Source organism: Trichosurus vulpecula, chromosome 8 (genome assembly GCF_011100635.1).
Source record: "Trichosurus vulpecula isolate mTriVul1 chromosome 8, mTriVul1.pri, whole genome shotgun sequence".
Taxonomy (NCBI): domain Eukaryota; kingdom Metazoa; phylum Chordata; class Mammalia; order Diprotodontia; family Phalangeridae; genus Trichosurus; species Trichosurus vulpecula.
The window spans coordinates 81,395,851-81,412,400 of record NC_050580.1 but is presented as its reverse complement, the minus strand read 5'-3'; the positions used below and the strand labels follow the sequence as shown (position 1 = coordinate 81,412,400).

At 39.6% G+C, this 16,550-nt stretch overlaps 2 protein-coding genes across 3 annotated transcripts in view; both read left to right on the top strand.

Moving 5' to 3' along the window:
* TBC1D12 (TBC1 domain family member 12) overlaps positions 1–12,991 on the top strand; it is a 131,333-nt gene extending 118,342 nt beyond the window's left edge. Inside the window, exons 12-13 of one of the 2 annotated variants that reach the window (XM_036735254.1) lie at positions 4,287–4,545; positions 9,369–12,991. In XM_036735254.1, the coding sequence (XP_036591149.1) occupies positions 4,287–4,545; positions 9,369–9,437 (328 nt within the window). In that variant the 3' untranslated portion in view covers positions 9,438–12,991. Of the gene's footprint in view, positions 1–936; positions 1,011–4,286; positions 4,546–9,368 lie in introns of those variants that run through there. The other variant, XM_036735255.1, reaches the window with a different exon arrangement.
* Positions 12,992–16,007: 3,016 nt separating this feature from the next.
* The window catches only part of HELLS (helicase, lymphoid specific), a 32,690-nt gene continuing 32,147 nt past the window's right edge, over positions 16,008–16,550 (top strand). Inside the window, exon 1 of the mRNA XM_036736433.1 lies at positions 16,008–16,178. Coding sequence (XP_036592328.1) covers positions 16,148–16,178 — 31 coding nt within the window. The 5' untranslated portion in view covers positions 16,008–16,147. The remainder of the gene's footprint in view (positions 16,179–16,550) is intronic.

The window sequence follows — 16,550 nt, the reverse complement described above, 5'->3', positions numbered from 1 at the left end:
CAGGATCAAGCGACTTGCCCAGGGTCACACAGCTAAGTAAATGTCTGGGGCTGGTTTTGAACCCAGATCCTTCTGACTCTGGCCACTGTGCCACCTAGCTTCCTTGAAGGTAGGGACTATCTTTTGCCTTTCTATCTCTAGCACTCAGCACAGTACTTGACATTTAGTAAGTAAATAGGTGCTTAATAAGTTTTTATTGATTGACTGACTCAAGGAAAATCTGATATTTATCCCATACTCATGGATCTTAGATCTTGGACAACTACCATTGCAATAAGTTCTGCACAGTTTAAAAGTTTTCACATACTGGAGACTTTAGAATCCGTTATATATCTAGGAGGCAAAATCTAAGAGTTTAGTAATATTCTGTTGGGATGATAGCAGTAATCATGAAAATAGAAGTTGAAGAAATTTTATATTTGTAGTTTAACCTGTGACAGGATAAATAACTAGATGGCTGAGAGCCAGATATGCTCCTGACAGAGTAACTGGAGCACCTAAAGCAAGAATCAGCAGAGCTTAACAATCGTTTATGCCCCTCTGGTTGCCATTGTGTCCTGACACCATCTTTGTCTGTGATATACAGAATGTGTGATCCTTTAGAACACCATTTCCTTTGTAGGGTCATATAGGACTACTTGAGATGTTTAGTGTTCATCATTCAGCACTGAGTATTGATGCCTTTTGGTTTTCTCAGTCTAAATGAAGAAAAAATTAAGTATTTTCTTATTCCACTATAGTTCCTTATAGAATTTCTAATACTTGTACAAGGTCAGGTATAGTTGCTAAAGAGTCTCCAACTGTAATTTTTTTTAAAAGTTGAAGAGATTGGTAAACCTAAGAAAATAAAAATTTCAATGTTAAGCATTTTAAAATTAAGGAATAGCACTCTGAAATGTGTAAAGATAACATCTGGTATTTACCTACTTGTGACAGCTTTTCATTTGATCACTTGAAGAAGAAGACTGTGCCTAAATATATGTGACCATGGAAAAAATAAGTACGGCAAATACATCCGTTTGTACTGCTAATTCCAACTGCATTAAAGTGTGTGTATGTATGTTTATACACACATGTAATACGTATCTGCACATGGCAGATCCTGGGTGGACTGAAAAGGACCTGTGCCTGCGTTCTGCTTAGGGAGGCTCTGGGCATTGTATGGAGAAAGGAGAATGTTCAGAAGCCAGCAGCAGTGGTGTAGCTCAGACCTCAGAAGCCAATCTGGGTTTTATTTCCAATGTCTGCAGAGGAATAATAAGGGTAGGAATCCCAGGCCAAAGGGGAGTCTCCATTTCTGGTGCTCTGAGCTAACAGAGCTTTCTAGCTAACAGATAGAGAGTCCAGCAGCAGTCTACTCTTTCTCAGACCCACACCCTGGACGGGAAATTCAGACCAGGGGGGCAACAATCAGATTTTGCCCTAGATCAGACCATTTTGGGAAAACTGAAAGCTTGTAGGTCCCCAGCCTGTTTCTAAGGCGCTGAAATAACACAACATCCAATATTCCAAGAAAGCATCAAAAAGACTACCCCTAAAGTGTAGCAGAGCTCAGCCCTAATATCAAGTCTCAGGAAGAATGAGCAAACAGAAAAAGAACTCCACCACAATGAGCTGTTATGTTGTCAGGGACACTCGAGACATAAATACAGAAGACAATGGCTCCAAAATATCACAAGTATTGCCTTGGAGAAAGACACAGCTTGAACATAAACTCAACTAGAATTCTTGGAAGAGGAGAGGCAAGACTTTTTAAAAATGTTTTTATAAATGGAATGAGATTGCTTGAGGAAAAATTTTGAAAAGAAATAGCTGTGGAACAAAGAATCAGAACAGGTATTAACAGCTTGGCACAAGAGGTACAAAACCTTGTCCAAGCAACAAACTCAATGAAAATTTGAATGGAACGGATGCGAATGACTCCACGAGGCCACAAGAAGTATTAAAACAAAGTCAAACGACTAAAAAAAAGAAGAAAATGTAAAGTATCTTATAGTAACATAGAAACAATTGACTTTGGAAAGAGAGCAAAGAGAAAGAATTTAGGAATTAAGGGATTATCTGAACACCATGCCCAAAAAAAGAGTCCAAGGAATCTTAAAAAAAAAAAACAAAAAAAAAAAACTGCATGGATCTCCTAGAACCAGATGTCAAAGTAAAAGTAGAAAGAATCCATCGGTCAGCTCCTTAAAGAAATTCTGCAGTGAAAACTCCTTGGAGGATCATAGCCAAAATCCAGAGCTTCCAAGTCAAAGAAAAAATACTGCAGTCAGCCAGAAAGAAAGAATTCACATGCCAAAGATCACACAAACTTTAGCAGCCACCACTATAAAGTAGTAGAGAGCTTGGGATATGATATTCTAGGAGGCAAAAGATATGGCCTTAGAGCCAGGAATAACTTAACCAGCAAAACTGAGTATAATGCTGCAGGGGGAATAATGGATTTGTAATGAAATAGAGGACTTTGAAGCATTCCTAATGAAAAGACCAGAGCTGTGGAGAAACTTTGAAGTACAAGCACAACAATGATGAGCCGCATAAAAAGGTGAACAAGAAGGAACAATGGTAAAGGACTGAACAAGGATAATGTTTACATTCAGATTTGGGGAGATAATACTGTCCCCTCTGAACCCTATCTGTGTTCATAGAGGGAGTTCAATTAGATAAGACCTGGGAGTGGTTCTGTTATGTCTTGATAATCTTAAGAAAAGAATGGAAAGAGAGGGAAAGAGGAATACACTGTAGGGGTAGGCAAAGGAAGGTTAGGGAAAATTATTTCACATGATGAGAGTGCACAAGTAAAATCTATACAAATGAGTCAGGGGTAGGCGAAGTGGCTGACGTTTGAACCTTACTCTCATCTGAACTAGTCAAAAGAAGGAAGAATATAGACATACAGTTGGGTACAGAAATACATCTCACTCCACAGGGATATAGGAGGGAAGAAAAAAGGGAGGGAGGGTAGGTTAAAGCAGGGATTAGTCCTAAGCAAAACAAATTCTAAAGATGTATAAAAATACTTAAAACTTTTTTTGAGGTGACAAAGAAAGGGAATCGCAGGAAGTACCCATAGATTGGGGAATGGATGAATAAATCATGGCATATGATTGTGATGGAATACTATTTTGCTGAACTCTTCAGTGTAATAATCAACCAGGATTTCAGAAGACTAATGAGGAAGCATGCCATCTACTTTCTGATAGGTCAAGGACCCAGAATGCAAATGAGACACACATTTTAGAACATAGCCAGTATGGAAATTTGTCTTGTTGTCTTCTACACGTGTATAATGGGTTTTGTTTTTCTTATGTTTTCATTGGGGGAGGGGGGGTGGGAGGTGTTGAGGTGGAGAAAGAGAGAGAGAAGGCATCTTGACTGATTAAAAAAAAATATGTTAAAAAGGAGAAAAGAAAATTTGAGAACTCTGATCCACGCATTGACTAATCACAGTTCCTGAGGACTCATATTGAAACATACTGCCCACCTCCTGCTAGAGAAGTGAGGAACTTAGAGCACAGATTGATACAAATTTTTGTTTTTGGAGATGGCCAATGAGAAATTTTGTTCTGTTTGACTATATGTGCTTTTAACAGATTTTGTTCTTCGAGTGGGAGGTGGGGGTGGGGAGGAAGTAGGAGGAAGAGAAAGCTGATTTTTGTTTGAAAATAAAATTTAATTTAAACATGCTTACCATTGAAAGCATTTTTTTTTACTACAACCTATAATTTACTATCTCTGTGTGTGTGTGAGGTGGGGGGGCGGTTCCTCTTGTTTTCAGTATGTATATGTGTGTAGATGGAATTGTCTTCAAATATAATGATACCCTGAAATATCAGGGCAGTTATGCAGTGGTTGATATTTATCAAGTGTATAATTTATTCAGAAATGTCATATACAAGCTCTTATTAAAGATATGCATGTTCTTAGATTGACACCTTTAAGGTTTTTTCCTTTGATAGATGTTAAATCTAAAAAAACTAATTCACAAATAAAAGAGATTTATTTTATTTCATTATAAACTATTTCAAGAAGATAACATTTTCATTAAGAAAGCAGTAAACAACATGGAATATGGTTTCAGAATTAATTAAGATAAATTTATCTTTGATTCATGAGATGTATGTTTGTGGGCTGGATTTCTATTACCAAGGGAACATCTCAGAAGTTTGTGTTGATTATGTCTCCACACAAGTGATTGTGCTAGAGATTGCTAAAGAAATAGAAGTCTCTGAAGAGATTTTATAAATTGTAATCTAATAGCAAGTTAATTTTTTCTGTCAATCTAGGATCTTCACGCTGTATAGCAAATCACTTCCACTTGATCTGGCCTGTCGAGTTTGGGACGTCTTTTGTAGAGATGGAGAAGAATTTTTATTTAGAACAGGATTAGGAATCCTTCGATTATATGAAGATATACTTCTGCAAATGGACTTTATTCATATAGCTCAGTTTTTAACCAAACTGCCAGAGGACATCACATCAGAAAAGCTTTTCAGCTGTATAGCAGCTATTCAGATGCAGAATAGCACCAAAAAATGGACACAGGTAAATTCTTTTTCCCCCAACTCTAATAAAGATGTTAAATCAGCCTTTGATGTCAGACCAACAAGAGTTACAAATTTTTCAAATGTCAATGCTGAAAAAGTTTCCAGTCATTTTTATGTATTTGAGAATAAGTTTATGGTCTTCTCTAAATGCAGTGGAATGAAGTAAGCGTTCTTTTACCCTTGCAATCTTAGAACTTTTTTTCTACAACATTTTATGAATATAAACAAATTGTAACTCACAACATTTCTTTAGTTACTAGGGGACTAACTCTTGTTATTTCTATGACATTTCATGTAAGACATAAAAATACACATCTGTAGTGTATTTTTTAAAAATACTTTTTTTATTCTATATACCACAGGGGCTGGAAAAAGAAGATAACAAACAACCTCTCTACTTAGCATATAATCTAGTTAGGGAAAGAAACTATACACACAGAATGTTAAATGGGTAAAAGATAACAGTGGAAGGGATGCAACAATAAATAGTATTAATCGCCAAATATGTAGGACTTTGAAAGATCTCTAATTTCATTTATGTCTATTCCCTTCAGTGCATATCATGACTCCTCCATATTTCATGAGTTTCCATTCCTTCCACCTCCTAGAGACCGACCTTCTGGTGATGAGGCTCTTCAGAAGAAACTTAATACATGGTCCTTATATTACAAAGGTGGTTGGGTTTCATGCTTGAGATCTTTTTGGTTTGATAAGACGTAATAGATCTCATGTTCTGCTAATTATACAACCTTTGAGAAGCCAGCATTACCTCCGTGGTGGTATAAGTCATAAGAATGTCACAGAATTTCAATCAGAAGTGGCCTTGGACACTCTCTCTCTTATCTCCAGGCATTTTCTCTGGTTCTGCCTTATGAAAGCTTTCCTTTCTCATTTCTGCCTCCTGGCTTCCCTGGCTTCTTACAAGTCCCAGCTAAAATTCTACCTTCTCTTGGGAGCCTTTCCCAGTCTTAATTACAGTGCTTTTCCTCTGTTGATTATTTCATATTTATCCTGTATATTACTTATTTGTATCTGTCTGTTTGTTGTATCTCCTATTAAATTGGAAGCTCCTAGAGGACAGGAACTGTCTTTTGACTTTTTTTTTTAATCCCCAGTGCTTAGCCTAGTGCCTGGAACATAGTAGGCACTTAGTAAATGCTTATTGACTGACTGACTCATTGGATATCTAATCATTAGATGTCTAATGTTTAGTGATTGGGTGTAGCCTTTTGACTGAGTCCAAATTTTACAGAACAAATCCTGTTATTAAGGGGATTTGTTCTGTGAAATTTGGATTCAGTCAGTCAATTCAGTACTTGAGGACCTAGAGGGCCATGTGTAGAGCCTTGAGGCCACAGGTTCCCCACCCCTGCCTCTAATTCAACCAGTGTCCAAACAAATCCCCTCTATAAGATACTCTCAACAACTGATCATTCAGTTTTTGCTCGTATACCTCATCTGCCTCTCAAGGCAGTCTATTTCATTTTTAGATCACTTTGATTGTTAGGAAGTTTTTTCTTGCATCAAGCCCAAATTTGCCTCTTTAAAATTTCTACCTGTTATTTCTACTTCTGTTTTCTAGGGATTAACAGAATAAGCATACTACCTTTTCCATATGACTGCTCTTCAAATGCTTCGACAACTGTCCCTCCTCCCAATCTTTTCTCAGCTAAATGTCCCTAGCTCTGTGCACTAATATTCACGTGACATAAAACTGAGACCCTTCCCCAAACCATCTCTACCTTAACAATATCCTTCCTAAGTTGTGTTGTCCAGAACTGAAAATAATACTCCAGATATATTCTGACCAGAGCAGACTGTGGCAGGGCTCTCAACTTCCTGCTGCTCTTCATGTATCAAAAGAATCGCATTCTGTTTTTTTGACTGCACATCACATCCCTGGCTCATAAAGCTTGCTGGTCTCTAAATTGCCAGATTTCTTTCAGACATACTGTTCTGTAACCATATCTTCCCCATCTGGTAATTCTGAAGCTAATTTTTGAGCCCAAGTGGAATACTGCATTTATCCCTCTTAAATTTTCTTTCATTAGGTTTGGCCCACTATGTTAGCTTGTCAAAATCTTTCTGAACCCTTACGCTGACACTTTGTTAGCTATCTTCCCATTTTTTGTGTCACTTGCAATTTAATAACTATGCCTTCTGTGACTTTTCAATAATGCAGATAGAAGTGCTAAAGTAGTGATAGATAAAGAGAGGTGAAGAGGGTATAGATGTGAAAGAGCATGGATGGGAATAGTGTTGTGGAGGTTGGATTGATAAAACTTGGCAACTGAGAGAGAGACCAAGAGGACTGAGGTTGTGAAAACAGGAGTTCAGTTGAACTGGGAACTGATGAGATTCCTTGAGAGGGCACAGAGTGCTTAACTCTTCCCTCTCACTACCCTCATATTCAGTCATTTGCCAAGTCATGTCATTTCTACCTTCATAACATCTCTCACATATGCGCCCTGTGGTGCACCATGTTATAAGCTATAACAATACCCTGCTTTTTGGTCCTCTTGCTTCAACTCTCTTCCTACTCTAGTACATCTTCCACTCAGCTTCAAATTGATCTTCTTAAAGCACAGGTTTGACTATGTTACTCCCCAATTCATTGTACTCCAGTGGTTTCCTGTTACTTCAAAGCCCTCCATAGTCTCCTAGCTCTCACCTCACCAGTCTCCTTGCATTGTGCATTCCTCTCTGCTCCGCTTCTATGCTCTGCAATCTAGTGATACTGGTCTCTTCATTGTTTATTGAACACAATAGTCCAGCTCCAGAGTTTTACTGTTTTCACTGGCTATTCCCCAGGCTTCAGATTTTTCTTATCGCCACCTCCTGTCTTTCCTTGCTTCCTTCAAGTTTCAGCTTAAGTCCCACTTTCTGCAAAAAAGCCTCTCCTGGTTCTCTTCAATGCTAGTGCCTTTCCTCTGTTGATTATCTCCAGTTTATCTTGTCTATTTCTTGTTTGTACATAATTGTTTAAATGTCTCTCCTATCAAACTGTGAGCTCCTTGAGAACAGATACTGTCTTTTGCCTTTCTTTGTATCCCTAGTGCTTAGTTAACACAGTGCTTAGCATGTAATCGGGTGCTTAATAAATGCTAGTTGACTAACTATAGAGTGGGAAGAGAAGAAGGCTCAGAACACAGCTTTGGGGGGAGAGCCACGATTAATCGATAAGATGTGGATGATGATCTAGCAAAGAAGACTGAGGAACAGTCAGATAGGGAGGAGAAAAATCGGGAGAGAACAATGTTAACAAAGACCCTGGGGAAGAAAAATAAGTAGGAGGAGGGAATGGTTAACTGTGTCAGATGTTGCAGATATGAGGACTGAGAAGAAGCCATTGAGTTTTACGGTTGAGAGATTATTGGTAGCCTCACGATTGAGTGTTAAGGTTGCAATCTAGATTTTGAGGGATTGAGAAGCGAGTGGTGAGGAAATGGAGGCAGCCATTATAGGTGTGGAAGGAAGAGGAATATAGGACAGCTTGAAGAAATGACAGGATCAAGTAAAAGTGTTGTTGTTTTCCATTAAAGGTCGGGGAGAGCCTGATATGTTTTTAGACAACAGAGGAAAAGCCAATACTGAGGGAGAGACTGAAGATTATGGAGAGGGCAGAATCATTAAAATGGAATGAGTTACTGAGGGCTGGGGGTGGGGTTCTCAGGAAGAAATGATGTTGATCTATCATTGTCTGGTCGTGCATTTAGTCAGTTCCTGGCACATACCAGGTGCTTAATAAATGTTCTCTTTTTGTGCATAGTGCTTCCTTTCTTAAGTTAGTCTATTCATATATTATAGAATTTTTCTTGGAATTGAAATCTAGTTTAATTTGCAGACCACATCCTTTTCATTTTTTTTGAAAATCAGAAGAAAGCTGAGCTCTTTCTGCAATAGATCTTATATATTCTTATATCTCCCAGAGGTTATTGATAGTGGCTCAATAATTGTGCCTTTTTTTTTCTTTACTTGTAAGATATACTTCATTTGGACTGGATGACTTAACTTCCTCAGCAGAGGCTTAGGTGTCTCTTCTCTTACTATTGCTTTATTTATTTTGGGTATTAGATTCCTTTTTGCCATATTTGTTTTTCCTTTTCCAGGTTGAAGAGCCTTCTTGGTAGAGGAAAAAAAAAGTCTGGGTAACTAGGTAGAACAGTGAATAGAGCACTGAACTTGGACTCAGGAAGATCTGAGTTTAAATCCAGTCTCAGACACTTACTAGCTTTGTGACCCTGGGCAAGTCACTTCACCCTGTTTGCCTCAGTTTCCTCATCTGTCAAATGAGCTGGAGAAGGAAATGGCAAACCACTCCAGCATCTTTGCCAAAAAAACCCCAGATGGGGTCACAAAGAGTCAGACGCAACTGAAACAACTGAATAACAAAAGAGAAAAAAAGCAGCAGCAGTTGTCGTTGTCTTGTTCACCTTGAATAGCAGCCCTGTCTCTTCCTTCACACTTCTATCTCCAATATGGCTAAAAACAAAGCATGCTTTGAGCTGTCCTTAGCTTTCCTGACAGCCATGTCTCATAGTGAGCTTTAATAATCCTGACTATTTTTAGGAGAACTTCTCATGTGTATCGATTTCTCCCTTCAAAAGGTAAAGGAACCAAGGAAAAGTTCTATTCTAGAACATAAGAGATGCAATTTTGGGGAGTGCATGGAGAAACAGTGTTGATGATTCTAAAAAAAAAAGCTGCTTTCTGTTTTTAAGTTAATAGCTATTAGTCTGTTACTGTTGGAAACCAATTAGTTTAATATGCATTCCCAGAGAGAATGTTTAAGAGTTAATCTTTATTTCAAATCATTTTCAGGTGTTTGCATCTGTAATGAAGGATATTAAAGAAGGGGACAAGAACCATAGTCCAGCATTGAAAAGCTAATCTTCACAATTAAAAGACTATGAAATGTAGAAAACAATTTAATAAAATACTTTTTTTCTATGTGAAAAACATTAGAGAAAATATTGGAGAAATCCAGAAGAATCAAGAAAGATGGACAAATGTTGAATTTTCACTCAGTGGCAAAAGTAGGTAAATGGATATTCTGTTGCCAGTATTATTTTTAAAAAGTATTGTGTGGGGAAAATAGTTTTCACAAAGAAAAACATTGAAAGTGACTAGTTCATATTCCATAATTTGAGGTAAAGAATTTAATGCAATAAAATTTTTAAATAATCTTAGTTGGTACTTAAAGATTTTGAGGCATGATTATTTTCTTTTTAATGGTTACCAGAAAGGCACTTTTGGAGGTCAAAGGGGGGCAATGTTAAGTAGTCTGAACCCTAAACTACTTTCTGAACCAAACCCCTCAGTACAGATATTACCTCCAGATTTAACCAGTTGAAAATACTATGGACCAAATAAATTTCCTTGTCGTCTATGTGCCTAAGACTATGAAACATTGGGTTAAACTTATTTGGGTCACTGATGTCATTCAGTTTCATTCATCAGTTGGGGCAAATATGTGTAACTCAGGAACTGGAGATATTGGTGGTAGATTGTACTTCACTGGTTTCAGATATTTCTTTTCTGTAGTATTTTATGTTTGTTATTGAAGAACAATTATGTGGACATTCCTTAAGAGATTCTTAACAACAGAGGAATGTTAGCCTTTCTATTTCTAGTCTAAGAAATGATTTTATTCATGAAGTCATAAAACACTATGAAAATGGGGAAAAATAGTGGAAGGAAAAGTTTTTCTTTGCACTTTAATGGGCAGAAATTTTGGCTTTGGTAGTCAATCCATAAATGTTAAAGTGAGGTTTTACAGTGATTGTTTAATCACAGTAAAAAAACTACCCTAGTATGTAATGCTGACAGTTTTAAGTAGCATGGTGCTTGGCAAAGACTTGACATTCTTTGTACTTAAAATCCTTCCACTGTTGAACAACAAAATTTTGTAAATATAAATTTGACATTTGAAACCTTAATTTATAGCCAAGTCAATGACTTGCAAAATGTGTTCTAGATGATGAAAAACCTAATTTTTTAATCAATGGAAATGAATGATAGCTGTAATACAATTCAACATTAACTTTTTCTAATGAGTCAAACTTTGATGATATTTGTGTATTGATTATGTTAATCACTGGTAGACTTGATCAAATTTATCACTACATTTTAATTTTGGAACTAAATGAATCATTTGAATGTTAAGAGCAGTATCTGCATAACATGCTACTTATTTTAAAGAATGCTTTCATGTTGAAGTTTGGTTTATAACTACCTTTAAGCAAATTATTTATATTGTTAATATGTAGTCTTCAAGCTAACAGGTCTGGTATCCTTGTCAATGTGGTGACTGCCTCTTTAGGAACATAGAACCCGGAGTGCCCATTTATTGCCATCCCCCTGTTCATTCCAGCACTGTGACTTGGGAGGGCCTGTCGATAGTTACTCCTAGTAGTAGAGCTGTGGAGGTTGCTTGGGGGAGGAAACTTTCTGTGAAATAATGTGTGTGTGTGTGTGTGTCTGTCTGGGGGGGGGTGGGTTGCATCACAGTAAGAAAGCTACTTCAGCGTCTGAAATGAATGACTATAGTCATTCCTTCTTGCCCAGTCACCTACTTTGTTATATTCCATGGCCATGGAAAATATTCAGTATAGAGGATAGAGGAGCATTGAACCCTGGCGGTCACTATATTGAGAATACCACATGTCTAAGTTAAATTTTATTTTTATGTATTCATTTCTTTAGTTGGAACCAAGTTATTTCTTCCAATTTTGTTTTATTATTGTACAGTTTCTTTGCCTTTCAAGCATAAGCTTGTATATAAAAATGTAAATACAAGGGACACATTAAAGACCACTAATAACAATTCCTATGTAAATAAAATTGTAAGCAGAGTAATTACTTGAAATGAGTCTTCATTACTTTTGGGTTATCTGCATTAATTAACTGAAGCTGGAAAATAATAACTGACCTATTTTTTGCCAAATTTTTCTTGCTTAGCATTGCCCCAGGCCTTTGGTCCTAAAGGACTGGCAGTATTGGCAACTGCAGTAGCATACTGTATTTGCCCATGAGCCATTTGTACACAGTTCATATGTCAATGTGTAAGATAGCTACTTTATTAAAATTTTCTTTTAAATGGAAACCATTTTACTATGTCATAATAATGTGAAGTTTACTATAGTATTATTTTGCTTGTATACTTATGCAAAGTAACTTTTTTAAAAAATTGGCAGCATAATATTTTCTTACTCCCATTTCCTTTTGTGACTAGGCAGCATCCCTCCAGTTTACAGCCAGGTATTCTTACTCAAAATGCTGCTCTTGAATTCATAGCAGATCCTCTTGGTGTATATGCCCATGATCAAATGCCTTTAAATGATTAGTTTGGTACTGAACTCTGATCCAGCATTAGCAAGAAGGCACTGAAATTTTTAGTCTCTCAGATTAATTTAACAACTTTTCCAGTAGCTTTGAATTGGTGTTACTTTTCTCTAGTTCACTTTCCATATAGCTGCATTAATATGTGTATTTCAAAACTGTAATCCCAAATCATTTTTAATTAACGTTACACTGCATTGTAATTTTTTTTTGTAGCAACAAATATAGCTAACTATTTCTTGTCTTGCTAAGGTTGCTATTAAAATTAATTTGCATTCCATAAGAGAATACATCAACTGACAAGAACAAATTAGGAATGAAACAGCCCTAAAGTCTGTGGTACAGGGAAATCAGTCTGGAATTTTAAATTTGCTGGTGGATAATCTACCCTCTTGATAAGGAAGAGCTGTATCTGTGTGGCATAAATGGCATATCAAGCCATTACTAGGGTTTAATAAAAAGCTGTCATAGATTCCCAGATGTAGTAAAACCTTATTAAATTGGACTTCACTGGATTAGTATTTGTGAAAATTTGAATAGAAATGATTTGCCATTTAGTTTTTGAGGAAAGGGAGAATTTAAACAAAACTTTAAAGAAATTGTTTGGCTACTTGGAAGAAACTTTAGAATGCTTTTTAGAAGCATTTTTTTAACGTGTAATTTAATTGCAAAGTGGCAGGGCCCACAGGTACTTTAGGTAATGCTTTAATATGCTGATTATAAATCTTTATTTGTTAAAAACAATGCTTCTTTCATATACTTTTTTAGGTTTCCTGCACGTCCTAGAAATAAGTAAAATTTCATTTCTTTGAAGATAACATTTCTAATTATTAATTCAGACTAGTCTTCCCATAATTAATCTCACTTGGTGAGGTTTTTCCATATGCTGCAGGCTGAATTTATCTCATTGTGACCATTCTTAAGGAGATCATCTTTTTGCTGCATTGCAAACCCTTTTCATCTGTTGACATTAAGAAAAATGGAAACTTTCATGCTTTTATTAAGTGATTTTTGTACAATTATAATGTATTTGGAAGTCAATTTTGTAATAAACATGTTATGATAAAATTGATAGTAAATGTAAAAATAGAGACAAGAATTGATTACATACCTTTGTCTGCGTTCTCATTTTACAACTTACATTTAAAGTTTTATTATAGTGATTATATTTATATGATCCTCTATATAATTTTCAAAATTTTTCCATAGCTTTTAAATTTGATTATTGGGATCACCCTGTTAAGTAGGCAAGGATTATCACTCCCATTTTAAAAAAATAAGGAAAATCAGTTTCAGAAAGGCAGTAAATGACAGCAGATCCTGGACAGTGACCCACGCCTCCTGACTCAGCATTCATTTAATGATCTAGTCTTCTTTGATCTTCCTTTAAATATGAGGTTAAGCGAGTTTTGGGGAGGAGGAAGTGCACAAGCATGTGGGAGATTTGAGGATCAGGAAAAGTTTCCTTTCAAAAGTTAGAGATGGAATAAAGTATCCGAGGAGATTTTTGTTGTTTATATGTAGCACATATAGCACATCCATCAGTAAACCTCTAGATAGCATATGGCCCATAACAATTATGATAACTTGAATTTTATTAAGGCCACAGAGTGGGTACACGTAAGTGGACTGCAATACAGATGATTGCAGGAGCATTTTGTTATACTTTGTCTCCTTTCACTCTTCCCTAAATCCTTTGAAGTTTGGCTGCTGACCTCGACATAGTTAGCAGTGACTTCTTAAATGCCAAATCTAGTGGCTTTTCCTCGATGCTCATGTTGACCTCTTCTCAGCTTTCCACTCCGTTTACCACCCATATCTGGACATTGCTCTCTCCCGGTTGTCTTACCTGCCTAATCATCTTAGTCTGCTCATTCATTATCCATGACAAGCTTACTAACTTTGTCCTTAGGCTCTTTTTTCTCTCTCACTCTCCATATTCATTCACGTGCCGGATCTTGTCCTTTCTATTTCTACATCTCCTGCATCCTTGCCTCCTCACTCCCATCATTACCATTCTCCTTTAGACCCTTACCACCTCTTTTCTGGACTATTGCAAGAGCTTCCTATTTGGTCTCCCTCGAGCATTCCTAGTAACTAGTTCCCTCATTCCATTCCTAGTAACTAGTTCAACTCTCCACTCTACTCTTTTGCTCTTTTGTCCTATTTTACCTCACTGCTTGTCAAACCCCAGCCCCGAATTCTTCCGCCTCCTCCTCTATTCCCCTCCCGCCGCTGAATGGAGAAGGAGGAAGTCTCCCCTGAGGATCAACAAACTTCGTGTGAAATATTTCTGTGTGTCCCCTAGTTATCTCAAACGCATGTACAGAACTCATCTTTCCCCCCAATTCTTCCAAACTTCCCTGTTACTGTTGAGGACACTACCATTCTTCTAATCACCAAAGTTCTCAACCTCTGTTGTTCACAATTCTTCACTCCCACCCCACCATCACCAGTCACTGGATAAATATTGTGCATTCCGTTTCCATATTTGTTGCACCCATCGCCTCCGTCCATCCATGTGGTCAGCTCCCTATTTCAGGCTCTCGTTAACTCTTACCCGACTATCGCAAAAATGTTCTAGTGGGCTTCACTGTTTTGTCTCTCACCCCTCATTTTCTCACCTATACTGCAGTAACGATTTTCCCGAAGCGCAGATCTGACCGCGTCTCCCTGCACAAAAGTGCTACTGCTCCCACAACTCCAGCGGCTCTCTGCCTCTAGGATCAAATATAAACTCTGTGTTTGACATCTCAAGCTCCTACAGCCTGGCCCCATGAACTAACTTTCCAGTCTAATTATACTTCACTCACGGGATTCTGCAGTCCAGTCATACCGTCCTCCTTGCAGTTCGGAACAAACGACGCTCCGCCTTTACTTTGTCGGGTCCCCAAGCATGGGAACACAGCACAAGTACCATCTCCTACCCAAAGCCTTTCATGATCCCTCTGAGGGCTAGTGCACTCCTAAAGACCCCTTAGATTCCATGCGCACATATTCTTTACATACTGATGTGTGCACATACTGTCTTCCTCGAGGGCAGGGATTGTTTTGCCTTTTTCTTCTTCTGTGTATCCCCCCTCCCTGGCACAGTGCCTGGCATATCACAGGAGCGTCATGAATGTTTTTGATTGCGAGAGCCAGGCGAAGTGCTAGGAAAAAAAAATCCAAGAAGGAAGTTAGTCACTGGGGGGTGGAGACGGGGAGTTGGCAAAAAGATCTCAGGCCCCGGGAAAAGCCCTTTCTACCGGACAGAATTCAGGACGGAGGCAGCAGTGCCCAGTCGCGGCTTCAGAAGAGTGATGGAGAGATGAGGCGGAGGTGCTGGACCCTGCTCGTGACCTTCAGACGCAGCTAAAGCGTTGGTTTGCTTTGCTTGGGAGATGGGGGGAGGGTGGTGTACTCACTGGGGGAAAAAATGTTTTTCAAGATTCCAAAATTAAGGGGAAAAAAAAAATCACTGCTCACCCTGGCCCTAGTCGCGTCGCAGCTTGCGCTCACGATTTTACGTGTAAAATAGGGTGTCGGAGCCCAGATCCCGGCGTGTGTGCACCTGCGAGCTTCCCGTTTGCTCCGGCGCTCCCCCAGAGCCGCCCCCTCCTCTTCCTAGTTTAGACCTTTCCTCCCCCGTCCTCAGGCTGCCGCTCCCTCCTCCGCTGAGCTCTCACTATAGACGCTACCTGCAGCAGCCTGGCAGTTGGGAGGACACCGACTTCAAGCCCTTCATTTTCTAGATGAAGACGCTGGGAGGTCGGGCTACGGGTTTGAGGGAGAATTTCAAACCAGGACTCCCTGCCTCCGGAGCGAGCATCCTCTTGAGGCATCAGGTGCTTCATAGAGAACCGATAAAAATGCCTTCCCCTGTACTCTCTTTCTCTCTCTCCCTGTTTGAATGAATTCCCGGCGGCCAGGACCGTCTGGGACCGTGCACAAAGGCCTAAAGCTTCAATCCGACCCGAAACTAAAGCTGAAAAGGGACAGCAGCCCACCCGACCCAGCGAGGGAGGGGGCGAGGAGGAAGAACAGAAAACCCCGCGAGACTGGGGGCGGGGATGAGGAGGGGATAAGGAGGAGGGGCCGGGGACTTGGGAAGAAGAAGCGCGCGGTTTTCCCGGAGACAGTCTCGTGAGAGGACCGAGGATCGCGAGACTCGGCAGGGGGTTGGGCGAAAATTGGCGCGCTGGTTTGCGGGCTGCTCTGGAGTTCCGTCGGGGAAGTGCGGCGGCGCCTGTCTCCTTGTTTGCCCGTGTGCCCTGGCCATGCCTGCCGAGCGCCTGCACCAGAGCGGCGGTGAGTGCGCCCTCCGCCCTGGGGCGGGGGAGCTGGGGGTCTGGGGAGAGGCGACTGAGGGGGAAGCGAAGCGGTCGGCGGAGCCCGTGGGGTGGGGGGTGGGGTGGGGAGAAGCCTGCTCCGCGCTGAGTTTCCCGCGAAAACGAAGCTTCCCTGCCGGTGATTGATGGGCTTGTGGTTCTGCTCGGCGCGGGGGCCGGGGCGCCTCCCTGCACTCGGCTGGGCTCGCCCCCGCCCCCCCCGCTAAGTCTTTCTTAGCTTTTCTACGGACGCCCTGAGCTGCGGGGACTGGGCAGGGGTCTCTTGTCCGGGCGCGGGGCGCCGCAGCCGGCGTGAAAGCGCAGTAGCTGCCTGTGGAACTCAAGAGCCATT